Consider the following 15,553-nt stretch of genomic DNA (forward strand, 5'->3'; position numbering starts at 1 on the left):
TTATTCAGGTCTATTTAGATATTAATGCCGGGACTCAGATTCAAACCTCGAACTAGGTTTTTGAGGTGTTGGAAGTAGTTTGTCATGAACTGGTCACGTTTCCATTCACACTTTTGTACAAAATTTTACTGAATTTCCAGGAAGTGGTTAAAAAAAAGTGGCTTAATGTTTCTATTTGCTGCCGTTGTGTGAATATCAGGAGCATCACAAACAACAAACTCACATTATTTCCAACACGGCACCAAGCTGTTAAAGGGAAATAGTGAAACACGTGAGACCCATCTGTTTTCAACACACAGCTCCAAGGGCTAAGAACTGCCATCACTTTGTACACTATCTGAAGAAAGGAGGAATCCCTCATCTCTGTTGTGGTCCTGCTGCTCTGCCAGCTCCTCGCTGCACATAACAACCTGTTGGAGCTGTTTGTTGGAAACAGATAGCTTCCTGTGTTTCCTGAGGAGGAAACCAGCCCCCCAGTGCAGCGGTGTGGCCCACTGAGGGGGAGGGGGTTTAATAGTTGGTGGGGAACAGTGGAGATCTACGGCACAGAGCGATAAGCTGGACCAGGGTCTGGACTCATTATGGCCACATTCACTGGGGCTAACTCACTATTTTCTGCCGTGTACTCAATGACAGTATGGCGAGAAGGAAGTCGGTGTGTTGCGGTGGTTCTGCTCTGGAAGTCACACTGAGCGTCCTGTTCATCCTCATGACGGCTGTGTGTGTGACGCTGATCGCACTGATGGCTACCTGGAAAACGCACGCAGGTGAGGACACATAGTAACAGTAGATAAACACACTGACAACCACAACCGGAAACATAAAACAGAGACTTGCAGGTTTTGTTAAATAAAAACTCAAAATATTCATTAAAGCAGCAAATGTTGATTTATCTGAGGCTTAAAATTGTTCCTCAAAATACTGGGAAATGATTGTTTTCAAAATGAAACTATATATTTGTAAAATGTTTTAATTAGGTCATCTTTGGCTACCATCTATTGCTTTGCATTACACATGAGATTAATTGAAAATAAGAAACTATAGAATAACAAAGAACAAATTTACACCTTAAAATTGACTCCCAGCTTAATTTCAGTAATTATTTAAAGTAGCAATAACGAGACAACCTATAAAAATGTGCTGGCCCAACCACTCCCAGCTTCTCTCCTGGCCTTGACCCCAGTATATTTATTTGCCTTCTAGTTAGTTTACAAATGAAATTATATATTTGTGTTTTAAAGGTTTAAAAAAATCAGCAGGAGCCAGCAGGCTTGGAGCTGAGAGCCACAAACAGGAATTCAGAAAGTGTTGAGATCCACGAGCAGTGTAACAATGTTTACTTGGTTTTGTTCACATAGGTTTGAAAAGAAATTTTAAAAGGACAAATGCAAATTCAGGAATTCAGAAAGTGTTGAGATGCACAAACACTGTTGGACTGAGACTGTTCCTGTAGCAAAGACATCAAATGAACCCATCCTTATTCTTATGTACACTTTTAGGAAAGTATCAGATTATTTTGAACCTGTAAGTTGCTTAAAACAGCAGCTAAATACTGCTCCAGATTTAACTGTTAGCTGTTTCTGCCTTCCTGTCAGATCCAGAGCCAATCACTTCTCCCAGTCCGCACAAACCTTACCTGATCGGAGTGGGCCGAGCTGACATCACTGGGCCGCCAGCCGATATCCCTCTGGTCAGTACAGAAACACACAGCAGACACAGGTGCTACCTTCAAAGCTTTCTGCATGCTGCTAAGCCAGGCACAATGAGATGACGAGAACCCCTAGGTGGCCACGTACAGACAATAATGAGCTCCCGGTGTCCACAGAATCAGTACAGGTATAAAGAAGTGTCATCTGAACCTCTCGACTGTTCACCTATGTGCAGTCTGGAGAAGTATGATCTCCCCTTCAGCCAAGAGTAGACCCGAAGCACTGCCTCAGGTCATAGTTTATGAGCAGAAATGAGTGAAATGCTGTCCAGTACATGACTGGTGTCAGCAGCAACAGGTAGATCTTTTCTGTTAAAATTATTCTTGAATGATAATATATAAAAAAAGTGTTGTTGGACTTGGAACTGAATGAGCCCCCACAGCACTAGGCACTGTAATCCAGTCCTGAGTGCAGACACTCTTCCAGAAGTGGACCTACCTGGACCTGGTTCTCAGCACTGAATCAGACAAGCGCTGCACCTCCAGAACCTGACCTGAACCTATCCCTTAAAATATTTAATACCTGTTAGTGAATACTGTATATTTCTGAAGAGAGGTGCTGCTGAGCAATGAGTTTGGTTTCTCATATTTTCCCAGCCTAGACCTAAAAGGCACCTTACTGAGAACTTTAAGAAAAAACACGTCCTGCAGGGAATCAAACTCCAAAGTCTGCCAGTGAAGGTTGGGTGGTTCCTGGCTGACTGAGTGTGTTTGGACTGATAATCTTTGTTTTCTCTGCTGATATCAAGCTGTCACATTCTCAGTATGCAGTCAGAGAACCATAAACCATCAGGTCAATCCGTGCTGAGGGAGGAACACAATCTGCCCAACAGTATTCACCTTTGTTTCTAACAACAGCTAGCACACAGATGCTAACAGACACAGAGGCTTGTTCCAAGCTTGGATATCTGAGTCAAGTTAATATAATTTTTGATTTGAATCTGTTGTGAATCTGGATTACCTCCTTCTTCTGTGAAAATGACAAAGTCAGTTATTAGAGCAGCTGGAGCAGCAGCAGTGGTCACGGTACACGATGCACCTCATTACAGCAAATCTGCATCAAACAGTGCACTCCTCCGAGTCCTTCGTCAATGAGATGTGTGCACAGACATGAATCCCATGTCGATCTGACTCAGTGTGACATCCACATCTGAGGATCCCATCATCTCTGATGTCCCTCCAGACCAAACCTCCATAAACCAACAAAGAAACCAGGGGAGCAGAGGCTGCAGAGCCTGCCTGAAAATCCTCCTGTTTCTAAGTTTCCCTCAGTGTCACAGTGATCCACTGACAGTTGTGTGGACGTCCATTGGGACATTGCACACAGGAGCTGCTCGCTGCTCATTCTGCTACTGTTAATGGGGACACTGTGACTCCACGTGGACTGATACAGGATATAAACACAGGCTCAGGTCCACAGTTAATTTAGTGACTCCACTGCAACTTTATGCTTATTTGACTGACATGACTTTATCTTCGTAAATGATAACACCAGGTTGTGTATCTCTGTGTGCATTTAGATGGGCTATGCAAACCCTCAGCAGATGGCTGCAGGCATACACACTCGCCTGTACAGCCGAGCCTTCATCATTGATGACGGCAGACGGAGAGTCCTGTTTGTCACTGCTGACATAGGAATGATTTCACAGAGGCTGCGACTGGAGGTGGACACACACACACACACACACACACACAGAGTTCATATTTATACTTGTACAATAATTAGATCCTTTATATACTGTATAGTAAAAGTACTTTACCACAATGCAAAGTAATCCAAAGGCCTGTATTCAAATTTTACAGCAAAAGTACTTAGGTATCAGTAGTAAAATTCTCTTTCAGGCTGTTGTCTTAATTTCTATTTTGCAGTATATTATTATTATTGTAAATGACATAACATGTAAGAAGAATTTTAAGGTTATTGCCGACTAAGATTTCTGGAAGGTGTATGGTCTGTAGGTGCTGTATCTAGGTAGGAGTATATACGTAACTGTATGTAATTATTTATTTGACTCATTTTAGATATTCTTTCTATACTTATTGCATTTATACTTTGAAGATGGAAACAATAAAAGGTGTGAACTGTTGGCATTACTTCCATCTTAACTTGTTTCTGTAAGAGACAAAGTCATCCAGGCTATGGCAGCAGAGTGTCAATCAACCACTAGTCTGCTGAGTCTGCTGTGTGTGTGCAGGTACTGCAGGCGCTGCAGACGAAGTATGGGGATCTGTACCGGCAGGATAACGTGGTTCTGAGTGGGACTCACACCCATTGTGCACCGGGCGGGTATTTCCAGTACACCTTGCTCATGATCCCCAGTAAAGGTTACATCAAGGCGTCCATTGAGCCGCTGGTCAACGGCATCGTCAAGGTGTGTGCGTGATTTGTTGATCGGTTTGAGGAGCCTGCGGCCTGCCTGGTGTTATTCAACTTTACATCATGAACCATGCATTTGGGGGGACTGAAAATATAATGCTTCTATTTAATGGGGTTAAGAAAGTGTAATCTAACATGCATCCACTGTCACTGGATCTGTTTTAGTTTCATGGAATTAAATTTGGGCTCCGATACCAAATAAAAGTTCATGCCCTGTCAGGTGTTGGTCTCAGCCCTGTGTGTCATGACTGGCCAGGCAGATGTGACCTCATATTACAACAGCGGCAGAAAACCAAAACAACAGTAGGCACTGTGTTACTCTGTGAGGAGGAGGAGGAGAACAACAAGATGAAGGACAGCGAAGAATCTCACTGGACAATCCAACATGTCCAGGCTTCGTTAGTGCTACTGTAGTCACATGTTGGAGACCAGATAGACTCAAGCGCGTGGTTGTTTCAGTTGTGCTGGAGAACCTGAACATTATATCATTATACGTATGTGTGTATAGATATGGACTGAATTAGTAATCAGTTATCTCTTGACATGTCTGATCCTTACTTTACATTCTATAAGAAACTCCTTTAAACACATCTGCATGTAATGTAATCATGTAATACAGAGGGGACATGTTTTAATGATTTCAATCTTGTTTACAGAGTATAGACCTAGCCCACCGTAACATGAGGCCAGGCAGGATTTACAGGAACAGAGGAGAGCTGGACAACAGCAGCCGCAACCGAAGTCCCCACTCCTACCTGAACAATCCTGAGAGCGAGCGACACAGGTACACTATGGCAGAGAGAATTATTAATGATAATATATGAATGTAGATCTATTTTTCAAATGGAAAATATGAATAAACATTTTCACTTTTTCAACTATGACAAATTCGCATTAAATACAGTCTATTTTATAAATATAGTCATTACTTGTACTTGAGGGAGACAAAGGTTATTTCTGTACATTCCTCTAAAACATTATTGATCAGTAGCATCAATCTCTTCAGGTATAAGTGGAACACGGATAAACAGGTGTTGGTGCTGAAGTTCACTGATCTGGATGGAGATGGCATCGGTATGCTCAGGTAAAACTTTCCTGTAGAAACTTTTATTTTACATCAGGAAAAATCTGATCAAGAACAAAAAAATCTGTCTGCAGGATTTGTACAAATACATTTTATTTTTAGTATCAGTACTGGGCAGTAAAACTGTCTCTGTCCCTTTGGACAGCTGGTTTGCCGTCCATGCTGTCAGCATGAACTACACCAACAGGATGGTGAGCAGCGACAACATGGGCTACGCCTCTTACCTGCTGGAGCAGGACAAGAACCCCGGCGAGCTACCTGGACAGGTGACAGGACCCTGTGTGTCATACTGAGGTCAATCTCTACAGGTGCCCCCACCCACATGGGCTTCCACCACATGCAGGTGGAGCCCTGGGGGCCTGGGGCCTAAATGTCAATAAAACAAGAAACACTGCAGTGAGAGAGAACAATTAGGGCTTAAGAACTAACATATGAAAACTGAATGTTCTGCAGGTGCACCAACTCAGGTCAGTCATGCTGTTGCTACAGCAGAACCTGTAAGAACAGGGCAATATACCAGCGGATGAACCCGGCCAGAACCTCACTCTAAATTTGCATTTTGGTTCAAAGTCAGTGAAACAAGATGGAGATTACAGCCTGCTTCAGACCTGTACCAAGACTATTGTGGAGCAGCTAGACTGTGACTTTGGAAAGACCACTGTAGTCAACACGTGTGTAAAAGGCCAGGCCTGACGACAGGGGATCTGAAATCTGTCCACTATATAGTGCTGTGTTCATGTGTGCTATTTCCTGTGTGTGTTTTGTCTCAGGGAGGTTTTGTCGCTGGTTTCTCCTCCAGTAACCTTGGCGACGTGAGCCCAAACACCAGAGGACCTCACTGTGTGAACACTGGTCTGCCCTGCAACTATCTGAACAGCTCCTGTCCTGTAGGAGGGGTAAACACACACTGACAAACACACACAGGCACACATTCATAGTCATCAGCAGACAGTAAACAGGAAGTGTGTGTGTGTCAGCTTAAGGCGTGTCTGGCCTCCGGACCTGGAGACGACATGTTCGAAAGCACAAGGATCATTGGACACAGCATCTACAGGAAGGCCAAGGTACCTGTGAAACACAGTGGAGCACAGTAAAAAAACAGCCCAGTGCAGTACAGACGGGCAGTAGGTATAACTGTGTGTGCATGTGCTACTGGCCCCCTGCAGGAGCTGTATACAAATGCAGTTGAGGAGGTGACGGGGTTCCTTCACTCTGCTCATCAATGGGTCAACATGACAGATGTCACCATTCAGATCAACGACACACACATGGTCAGCAGCAGACACACACAGGGCTGATGGGAAGTGATGTTCGCTAACAGAAGTGCAAACAGATATGATTTTTTTCTGAAGTACCTTTCCTATGTAAACATAAATAAAGGCACCTGACAAAGTGTTGGGAAAAATGCTCCACCCTCTGAAAAATTGTTTTCACACAAGAAGCAGCTACAGTCACATAATCCCGTTGTTTACTAGCTCCATGTTTGTTTGTTGGTTTGTTTCCTCCACACATCGGTGTTTAATGTTTTTACTGTGTGTACGTTAGGTGAGCACATGTAAACCAGCTCTGGGTCACAGCTTTGCAGCAGGAACAACAGATGGAGGAGGAGACCTCAACTTCACTCAGGGTGATTCTACGTCACTATACTGACGTCGATCATCTCTGCTGTTGATTCAGTTCAGATAAAACTGTCTTTCTGTGTCAAGGTGCTGTGGAAGGCGACCCATTCTGGGACGGGATCAGGGACGCCATCCTGGGGCCTCCATCCAATCAGACGCAGAAATGTCATCATCCCAAACCCATCCTGTTCAGCACGGGGGAGGTGAAGGGGCGGCACCATGCTGGCTAAAAACATCTTTTGAACAACAGAAACATATGAATATTCAGCGGTGCTATTGTTGTTTATTTATAGGTTTGTGTGTGTGTGTGTGTGTGTGTGTGTGTGTGTGTGAACGCAGATGAATTTTCCTCTGCCCTGGCACCCTCAGATCGTCGATGTTCAGATCATCACCATCGGACCTGTGGCTGTAGTAGCTGTTCCTGGAGAGATGACGTAAGAGTTTTACTAGTATTACTAATGATAATAATGCTAACAATGACAACACTGCTGATATTGCTATGGTTAGTACCACTTCTAATACTACTGTTAATGGTGTTGAGAGTACTGTTGACAATACTGTTGTTAATACAGCTGATAATGCTATAGAGTTAATACTAATAGTATGGCAGTTAATAATAATGCTAATACATCTGGGACATTATTGACAATACTTCTGAGGATACTGTTGACCACTGCTCGATCCCGACCTTGTTGCCCTGTGTATACTGTACTGCCTGTGTGTGTTTGAGCAGCACCATGTCAGGGAGGAGGTTACGAGACGCTGTCAAACAGGTGAGAAACAACATGAACACAAAGCCCAGCACACCTAAACACCTGCGGTGTCGCGTAACGTTACTGTATTTATGTGTGTGTGTTAGGAGCTGGAGTCTGAAGGGACATTCAGGGACACTGAGGTGGTGATCGCTGGCCTGAGTAACGTGTACACTCACTACATCACCACCTATGAGGAGTATCAGGTACACAGCAGCTAAGGCACATGGGTATTGTAGTATTTAGATCCATCTACTACAATGAAAACACAAGTGTACATAAGCTTATTTTATCCTGAAATTCTTGAGGAGAGTGACTTTTTACAGAAAGCAGCTGTAAACAGATTCTTTAATTACACAGGTCCACTGCCTTTGCTTTTCAGGTGCAGCGATACGAAGGAGCCTCCACCATATACGGGCCGCACACGCTCAGTGCCTACCTGCACAAGTACCGAGGTTTGGCCAGAGCCATTGCACAGGTGAGACTGGGTGGATTACACCTTTAATCCTATCTGTCATGTCAGTAAACTTAAGTAATTTGCTTAATATGAAACAATAACCAGCGAAAACAGAAAGGATCCTATTCTGCTGGTGACAGACAACTCACCATGCGGCAGATGTTCAACTAGTAACCTCTCCTAGTTTAATGAGGAGCTGGAAGTGAAACTATGAAAAACATATAATTAATGTTAATAATATTTGTACATGTTGTAAATTACCACACAAAAACATTGCACTTAAACATGTAAAAACACACGCATATGTACAATTTCTCCACAGCTTGGAAGTTAATTGGAAAAGCCCATTAGCCAACATCAAGAAGGTTTTAGCCAGCATTACTAAATGAAATAAAATGTGAAGTTATGAGCTAAATTTAAAAAATAATACAGTTTAGGTAGATGCCTAAACAAAGTACGGTACCATCAGCAGGTGGTCAAGAAAGAAGAAGAAAACACTAGACTGCTGCAATATGCATCAGATTAACTCAAATAAATCTGAAAAGAGAAATACGGTAAACCTGTTTTTAAGATTTCGTTATATCCATCACAAATAAACACCAGTAAATCCACAGGTGCACTACAAACAGGAGTTGATCACAGCGAATCCAAATACTGTTAATGGGGACATTTGGATGGAAACAGTGAAATGGGGCGTGTTGCAACTCACTTTGTTTATATCCACCAGAGGAAACTGAGTGTGCCCAAATAAAAGTAAGGTCAGGAATGATAAGACTGGCGAAACCCATTAATACATACTTTGTTGTGCACTGCTAATATGGTTGTTGAGAGTATTAAAGCTCAGAATCTCTCATTATCATGATTAATTTGTAACTGCAACACTTCCAGTGATGGTACTGTTTCACTGTTTTTGTGTTTTCAGGACCGAGTGTCAGAGCTGCCGGTCGGCCCTCAGCCTCCCTTCTTTAACAAGAATCTCTTCACTCTGATGCTTCCAGCTCCTGCTGACAGGAAACCAGAGAACACCAGCTTTGGTGATGTGCTGCAGCAGGTTTTCCCTGTCTATAGACAGGTAGGATATTCACACTCTGGAAACCCAAAGTTCTTCTATGCACGCATGTCATACTTCAAGATCCGTCCCTATGCTGATGATGCCCCACTGTTATGTGGACACATATAAAGTATTTTAATTTGTTTTCCAGGGTGATGTTGTCTCCATCACGTTCATAGCGGGAAACCCCAGACATTCTGGTGACATTGTAAGACCCAAAAACTGATTCTTTGCATTTTTTGTTTTGAATGATCTATTTTTACTTTAGTTCATCTCTAACCTCCTCACTGTGGCCATCCATTGCAGAGAGATAAAACTTTTCTTACTGTGGAAATTTATGACAACAGAACAGGAACCTGGGAGGTTGTCCACACTGATGCATCGTGGGATACCAGGTAGGCTAGTGTGTACCTCAGAACGTTCCCAGATGGTGTACACACATTTAGGAGGCCATGATACAAATTCAGATACAAAATCAACAAACTGCGTGCATGTGTGTGATGGGCCTTCAGGCTAGAACCAGATAAACTCAGAAACAACCCTGCTAGGACCCATCTTTATCTCCAGCCTTTTTTAATGATGTCTCTTGCTCCAGGTTTCACTGGCTGAAAGGTTCAAACCGGCAGAGTAATGCCACAATCGAGTGGCACATTCCCCCGTCAGCCCACAGCGGCTTCTACAGGATCAGACACTTCGGGCACTACAAACAGATGATGGGCCTACGACCCGACATTAAACCATACCAAGGGACATCTGATGTTTTCAGAGTCGCTGCCAGCTTTTACTATCAGTGACTTCACAGATCATGGTCCCCAAGGAACAGAAGTCCAAAAGTTATTGATCTCTCCAGGGTTTTGTGCCTCTGTGGGGAAGATGGGGCACACATCTGTACAATTTTATTCATAAATTAATGCCAGATAAACAACTACAAATATCTCTGTATAGTGGCTTTGTTTAGGAGATGCCAACAGCCACAGGGTCTCTGATTCTAACATAATAAAAATGACAACATTGTGTAAATAGCAAAAATATTTATTTTATACTTCTATATATAGAAATTTGTCGAGCAAACCAGAATAACACAACACAGGGATATTTTTTAATTCAGTTCATGTTTAACTGTCAAGCACAAACACGTTTAAAACACTGACGTGCACTGAGACGCAGCATTCAGCAGCTCACAGCGGGAAACCGTCAGACTGAGCCTCAGAGGTACCCACAGGTTTAGTCTTATGGGACACGACGACACAAACGCCAGGAAGACATGAAACGTTTCGCCTCTCTCACATGACCACCTGCTTTGGGTGACACTTCCTAAAAACCAGCTGTTCTGCCTTTCATATTGTGATGAAACTACCGTTACTGGCTGGAGTGTGCATTCACGTAACACTGAGTGACGACCTAGACGAGTCTCCAACACATGCTCTGAATCAGGAGGTGGCAGTTTTGTAACTGGTGAACTGCTGCACATCACATTAGGAGCCATCTTTTACTTTAAAGATATGTTGCATCAGCTCTTTTTTTCTGACACGATAGTACAGACGCACACAGGTGATTTGGTTTTGTTAGCCTACTATTTTCATCTGATATTTAAGACTTTACAAAAACTGAGACCACATCCATTTTCATCTGCTGGAGACTTTTCTGTTTGGTGGTTGAGCCCTGCAGCCTGAAGCCCTGTACTACAACTGACAGTCAGTAGAGACACAGTAGAGTGCAGCTCACTGAGGTGTTTTTCTTGGACCATATTAATACTAATTTGTCCAGATCAGATGTGCAGTCTGTGAAGCTCAGAGTAAGTACAGGCCACACTGCATACTAATATTTGATAAAACCTGAGCCCCTTTCTCAACATAAAGTGCTCTAAGTACAGATGCAACTCTCTACATTATTTCATGTTGAACATCTTGGCGCACCCTACACTAATAATCTGAACATTGCATCTTTGTCCCAAATGTTTCCATATATACACACATTTTAGTGGAGGAGTGAACAAAACACTGAACCTCATCAGCTGTTCCACAGGTGAACTGAGACCTCTGTGGTTTTTTTCAATTCTGAGGGCAGAGCACGAGGGTTACGCATGCTGAGGCTACAGGCGTGTTCTCGAGCCTTCGATCATACCACAGTGCTTTCTTCAGCAGAGCTTGCTCAGGCAACAAGAGAACCAGAGCTACAAAGGGTTTCACAGTAACTATAAGACAAAAAAGCCAGTTAAATAATCAAATTCAATAAACACAAGCTAAACGTGTTCAAGTATGAGAACAAAACAGGGAACAAACTCAGCTGTGCAGCTGTACAGCTATCTTTACGACGTGAACATGGAGGTCGTGACGCATGAATTCTTCTATCGCCTCTAGCTTCATGGGATCTGAGCAAACATGTAATGTTGTCGAAAGCTCCAGAACAAGCCAGTTATTGGACCGAGGATGTAATTTCACCTACATGTTTAGTTTGTTGCCTCTGGTCAATGAACACTGCTGATGCATCAACAGCCTTGAGAAACCCAACTGCACGTCTTAGTCTCAAGGTTAAATTTACTTTGGAAAGAAGGTTCAGTGTCTCGTTCCTTCAACCTGTGACTGAGAGCAACATAAAACCTGTGGCCACCCTTTGACAGGAAGTCACAACGCAGCTCTCCACTTCATCCTCCACAACCACACTGACAGGTTAAAGTGCTTTCAGGTTGACACGCATAAATACTTAGTCAAGTATGAAACACATTTGGTCCGACATCCCAGACCGGGCAGGAACACAGGTTTACAGTACCTCTGGAGTTTTACAGCTTTCCCTCCAGTCTGTTGTACAACATGGTGCAGACTTGAAGATGCAGGTGGACAAACACCGGGGGATGCTGGTGTACACTGGCAGATCACACAGTACAGAGCAAAGTCTGGTGTCTGGTCAATTTTATAAAACTTCATGGGATTATTTAGTTTTTCACATATGTTGAGTGTAGAGAGGAAGGAGAGAGAAGACCGTCATTGTCAGAAAGAAGCTTCTGGGGTCTACTGACTGCGTTCTAACATGCGGAGGGACCATGTTACAGTGTAACACCTGGTACAACAGTATGCTGTAGCTGGACGATGAAAGCCTCTCACTTGGTTTTGGCGGTGTCCTGTTTGCTGAGGAGGACTTCCAGCAGCCGCAGTTTAGCTTTCAGCTGTTTGTATTCTTGGTATTCTTCTTTCATGGGAGTGCGATCCTCTTTCTGGCAGATTCTGTCACAAAACCCAGGTGGATGTGTCAGTGTAAGTTTGCTGTGACCACTAACACAACGATGTAACTTTATAAATCAATAAGAACCGTGTGGATTCATTCACCTTCCAGTCTGACGGTAAAACTCGTCCTCAAATGCCCTCAGAGCTTTACGCCTCATCTTCTTCTCTGCTCTCGTCTCCCGCAGACACTGGAGCAGCTGAGACCTGGTTCGGTTGGAGGACAGAGAGGACAGGTCATGGAGGGAATTAACAAGGTCAAGGTCAAAGTGTTTATTTGTCATATGCACAGTTAGGAAACGTGTACAATGAAATTCTTACTTTGCCGTCCACATGAATGGAGCACAATACAAGTGAAATATAAAGTAGATGAGCAATAACACAAATCTAAATAGGCAGTAAAATCACAAATCTAAGGCACTTTAAAGCAGCAAGTGAAGGAAGCAAATAAAAATACAAGAACACAATATAATGCAGAGAGAATATATGCTATGTGGGAGCCGTGGAGTGCAAATACTCAGCAGTGACACATGAATGCCACATAATACAAGTGAAATATAAAGTAGATGAGCAATAACACAAATCTAAATAGGCAGTAAAATCACAAATCTAAGGCACTTTAAAGCAGCAAGTGAAGGAAGCAAATAAAAATACAATAAGAACACAATATAATGCAGACAGAATATATGCTACATGGGAGCCATGGAGTGTAAATACTCAGCAGTGAGTGTGCAATTATGCATGTGCAAAATGAGTACGTATGTAAACAGTACAGATGGAATTACATGAGGTAGATCCTGAGTCAGCTGTTTAGGAGTCTGATGGCAGTCGGAAAGAAGGTTTTTCAGTCTAGAGGTCATGGACAGACTGTACAGAGTGACCCTGTTTTAACCTGGAATTGGTCATCAAACTCTAAAGAAAACTGAGATGCAAGGAGGCACCATGTGGGCAGGGTTACACCGTGAAGCAGCTGCACCAAGAGCAACTGAGTTCTCAGCTTCTTTAAATCAACACCAGTGCAAGAAAAAGCATTTCTCCACATCATTCCTTCATGTTTCATGATGTTCACTGCTGTGATAAGAAGGCACACTGAACATGGTCTGGTGACCATGTGTCCATATGGAGGTGCCAGATGTTTGGGAGAAAACACTGTAGAACTGCCATATTCTGTGACATCTTCATTGAACCTGCAGCCATTCTCCACAGCAGGAGAACAAATTCCAAGATAATTTACTTACTTACCAACCCTCGACTGTTTCTGACACTATGACAACATAAACTTTGTGTATTCATACAGTGTGTTTCAGAAGCCAGATACATTTAAATTTGTAGTCTGTCATTTTAGCTGTTTCGGCTCTAAATGAAGCTAAACCGCGTCTCGGGAGAGATGTGGTGTGAAGCGACCTCATGCAGACCTGGAGGCTTCATGCAGATTGGACACAGTCAGAGCAGATTGTTGACGGACAGATTTCACTTCGTCTAACGGTGACACAGAGGCTGGGTCACTGTCCCGGTCGCTCTCCTCCTCGCTGGCTGCTGGCTGGGTCTCTCTGTGAGGAGGTGGGGCAGGAAGCTCCTCAGCTGTCATCGAGCTCATCAAGTCTTCATCAGAACCATCCTCTTCCTCCTGAGAGACAGTCACACAACAACACAACCTGTTCTTATTCTCCCACTCTTTCTAGGAGTCAATAGTGTGGGCTGATTTTTATTTTTGATTTCATTTTCCTCGTTAAATCTCTTCAAAAATGTGAACTCTATGTGCAGTCATATAAAAACATGCTATGGCATTATGTCTTCCATAAGGTGTAAAGACACTGCCTCCATGTCGTGAGCTAACACCCCGATCTGCAACATTACATTTAGTTTGACTGACAGAATGATAATCACTTTTATTGCCCAACTACGTTACACACACAAGGAATTTGTGTCTGGTGCAGAGCCGACGCAGCCACCGAGGCAGACACCAGCTCACACACACATGCTGATGGCAGTGCTGCTCTGGCCATCGGGGGCGACTTGGAGTTCAGTGCCTTCACCAAGAACACTTCGACATGTGGATGGAAGAATAGGAATCGAACCGCGGACCTTCCAGTTAGGGGAAGTGGGAAACTTTCACACAGCTTCAGTCAGTTTCACTGCCCTTTGCTGCCAACAGTGGCATCTCTTCATTAGAATAATAAGTTACATGTTGTGACCAGCAGTGGGGTAAGAGGTACACAAAATCTCAAGTTCCAGTACAACACTAGAATACAGAAAAATGGAAGTTCTTCAGCACTGCATTTTTGGTGCTTCCTTTTAATCTTTTATTTCTGTGAAATGACACCCCTGGGTCTCCATGGTAGCACGTCTCACACTCTGGACACAAGCTCGGTGTTAATGTTAGCACACTGCCCATGTGATAATCTGGATCAAACAAAGAAAGTGTTGCTCACTATGGTGGTGATCGTCGGGCTGGCACACAGAAGCCGTTTGATCATCTGGTACCTGTCATACAGAGGCTTCACCAGGGTCTTCTCCTGGTTAGTTCCCTGAGACACAGACAAACAGGAACGATGAATGCAGCCAGTGTTAGGATGGCTCGAACACGGAAGTGAGAGAGTCACAAAAATTGACGGACCCAGGTGGCTGACTTCGATGCAAGCAGTGCAAGTTTATTTACAGTGTACAACAAGTGACCAAGAAATGAACAGACGAGTAACACTGGGACCGGGTGTCGCGCTTCGGATGGGAACACAGTCAGTGGTGGAGATGATGAGAAGAGGACCGGGCTGCGGACACTGGGACTCACTCCTGGACTGGTCGAGTTGGATGGTACTGAAGAGGAACAGAAATTGTACATACGGTAAGTAGTAGACTGTGCATCAACCTGCAGGGTGGTGATGAAGCAGAGCAGAGGAGGTCCGTGGTCCGAAGGAGTGACTGAGGCGAGGAGGGAATGAATAAAAAGCAGCTGGAGAGAAGGAGACAAAAAAAAACTAACACAGATCAGAGGAACAACGAGGAACAAACGAGCCTGAGAAATGCTAGAAAGAACTGGCAGGGGAGTGAACGAAGTGCAGGGGCTAAATAGGGAGAAACTAATCAGGTGCAGCTGGTGGTAATCCGGGGGTAAGAAGCAGGTGTAAGGGATAACGTAATCAGGGTAAGGGAGTGAAAACAGAGCGAGGGGAGTGAGAAAGTAGGTGCAGCCAGGCAAACCTGACCAGTGGCGGAACCCCCCCCAAAGGATGGATCCCAGACAGACAGCCAATCCACCACCACAGGGAGGGTGGCGGGGTGGCCCGGGA

The 15,553-nt window shown here is 43.8% G+C and overlaps 2 protein-coding genes across 4 annotated transcripts in view; one reads left to right on the plus strand and one right to left on the minus strand.

The window, feature by feature from the left end:
- Nucleotides 1–637: 637 nt before the first annotated feature.
- Nucleotides 638–9,922, plus strand: asah2 (N-acylsphingosine amidohydrolase 2). The gene is made up of 20 exons (XM_020616704.1): nt 638–767; nt 1,596–1,690; nt 3,229–3,372; nt 3,904–4,080; nt 4,742–4,869; nt 5,092–5,169; nt 5,315–5,435; nt 5,940–6,065; nt 6,147–6,233; nt 6,336–6,440; nt 6,715–6,796; nt 6,876–6,991; nt 7,128–7,222; nt 7,522–7,561; nt 7,648–7,746; nt 7,923–8,018; nt 8,920–9,069; nt 9,200–9,256; nt 9,355–9,443; nt 9,644–9,922. The coding sequence occupies exons 1-20, from the start codon at nt 638–640 to the stop codon at nt 9,840–9,842; spliced, it is 2,214 nt and encodes a 737-aa protein (XP_020472360.1). The 3' UTR covers nt 9,843–9,922.
- A 192-nt stretch (nt 9,923–10,114) lies between these two features.
- LOC109969671 (protein FAM13A-like) overlaps nt 10,115–15,553 on the minus strand; it is a 21,236-nt gene continuing 15,797 nt past the window's right edge. For 2 of the 3 annotated variants that reach the window (XM_020616715.1, XM_020616713.1), the window contains 4 exons: nt 14,699–14,794; nt 13,682–13,893; nt 12,372–12,473; nt 10,115–12,269 (listed from right to left, as the gene is read on the minus strand). In XM_020616715.1, the coding sequence (XP_020472371.1) occupies nt 12,146–12,269; nt 12,372–12,473; nt 13,682–13,893; nt 14,699–14,794 (534 nt within the window). In that variant the 3' untranslated portion in view covers nt 10,115–12,145. The remainder of the gene's footprint in view (nt 12,270–12,371; nt 12,474–13,681; nt 13,894–14,698; nt 14,795–15,553) is intronic. The other variant, XM_020616716.1, reaches the window with a different exon arrangement.

The sequence above is a fragment of the Monopterus albus genome, unplaced genomic scaffold (genome assembly GCF_001952655.1).
Source record: "Monopterus albus unplaced genomic scaffold, M_albus_1.0 scaffold177.1, whole genome shotgun sequence".
NCBI classification, from domain to species: domain Eukaryota; kingdom Metazoa; phylum Chordata; class Actinopteri; order Synbranchiformes; family Synbranchidae; genus Monopterus; species Monopterus albus.

Coding starts and splice junctions, on each gene's coding strand:
- asah2 (XM_020616704.1), top strand. CDS start 638: ATGGCGAGAAGGAAGTCGGTGTGTTGCGGTGGTTCTGCTCTGGAAGTC. Junction 5,436..5,939: donor CCGGCGAGCTACCTGGACAG/GTGACAGGACCC, acceptor GTTTTGTCTCAG/GGAGGTTTTGTCGCTGGTTT. Junction 6,441..6,714: donor AGATCAACGACACACACATG/GTCAGCAGCAGA, acceptor TGTGTACGTTAG/GTGAGCACATGTAAACCAGC.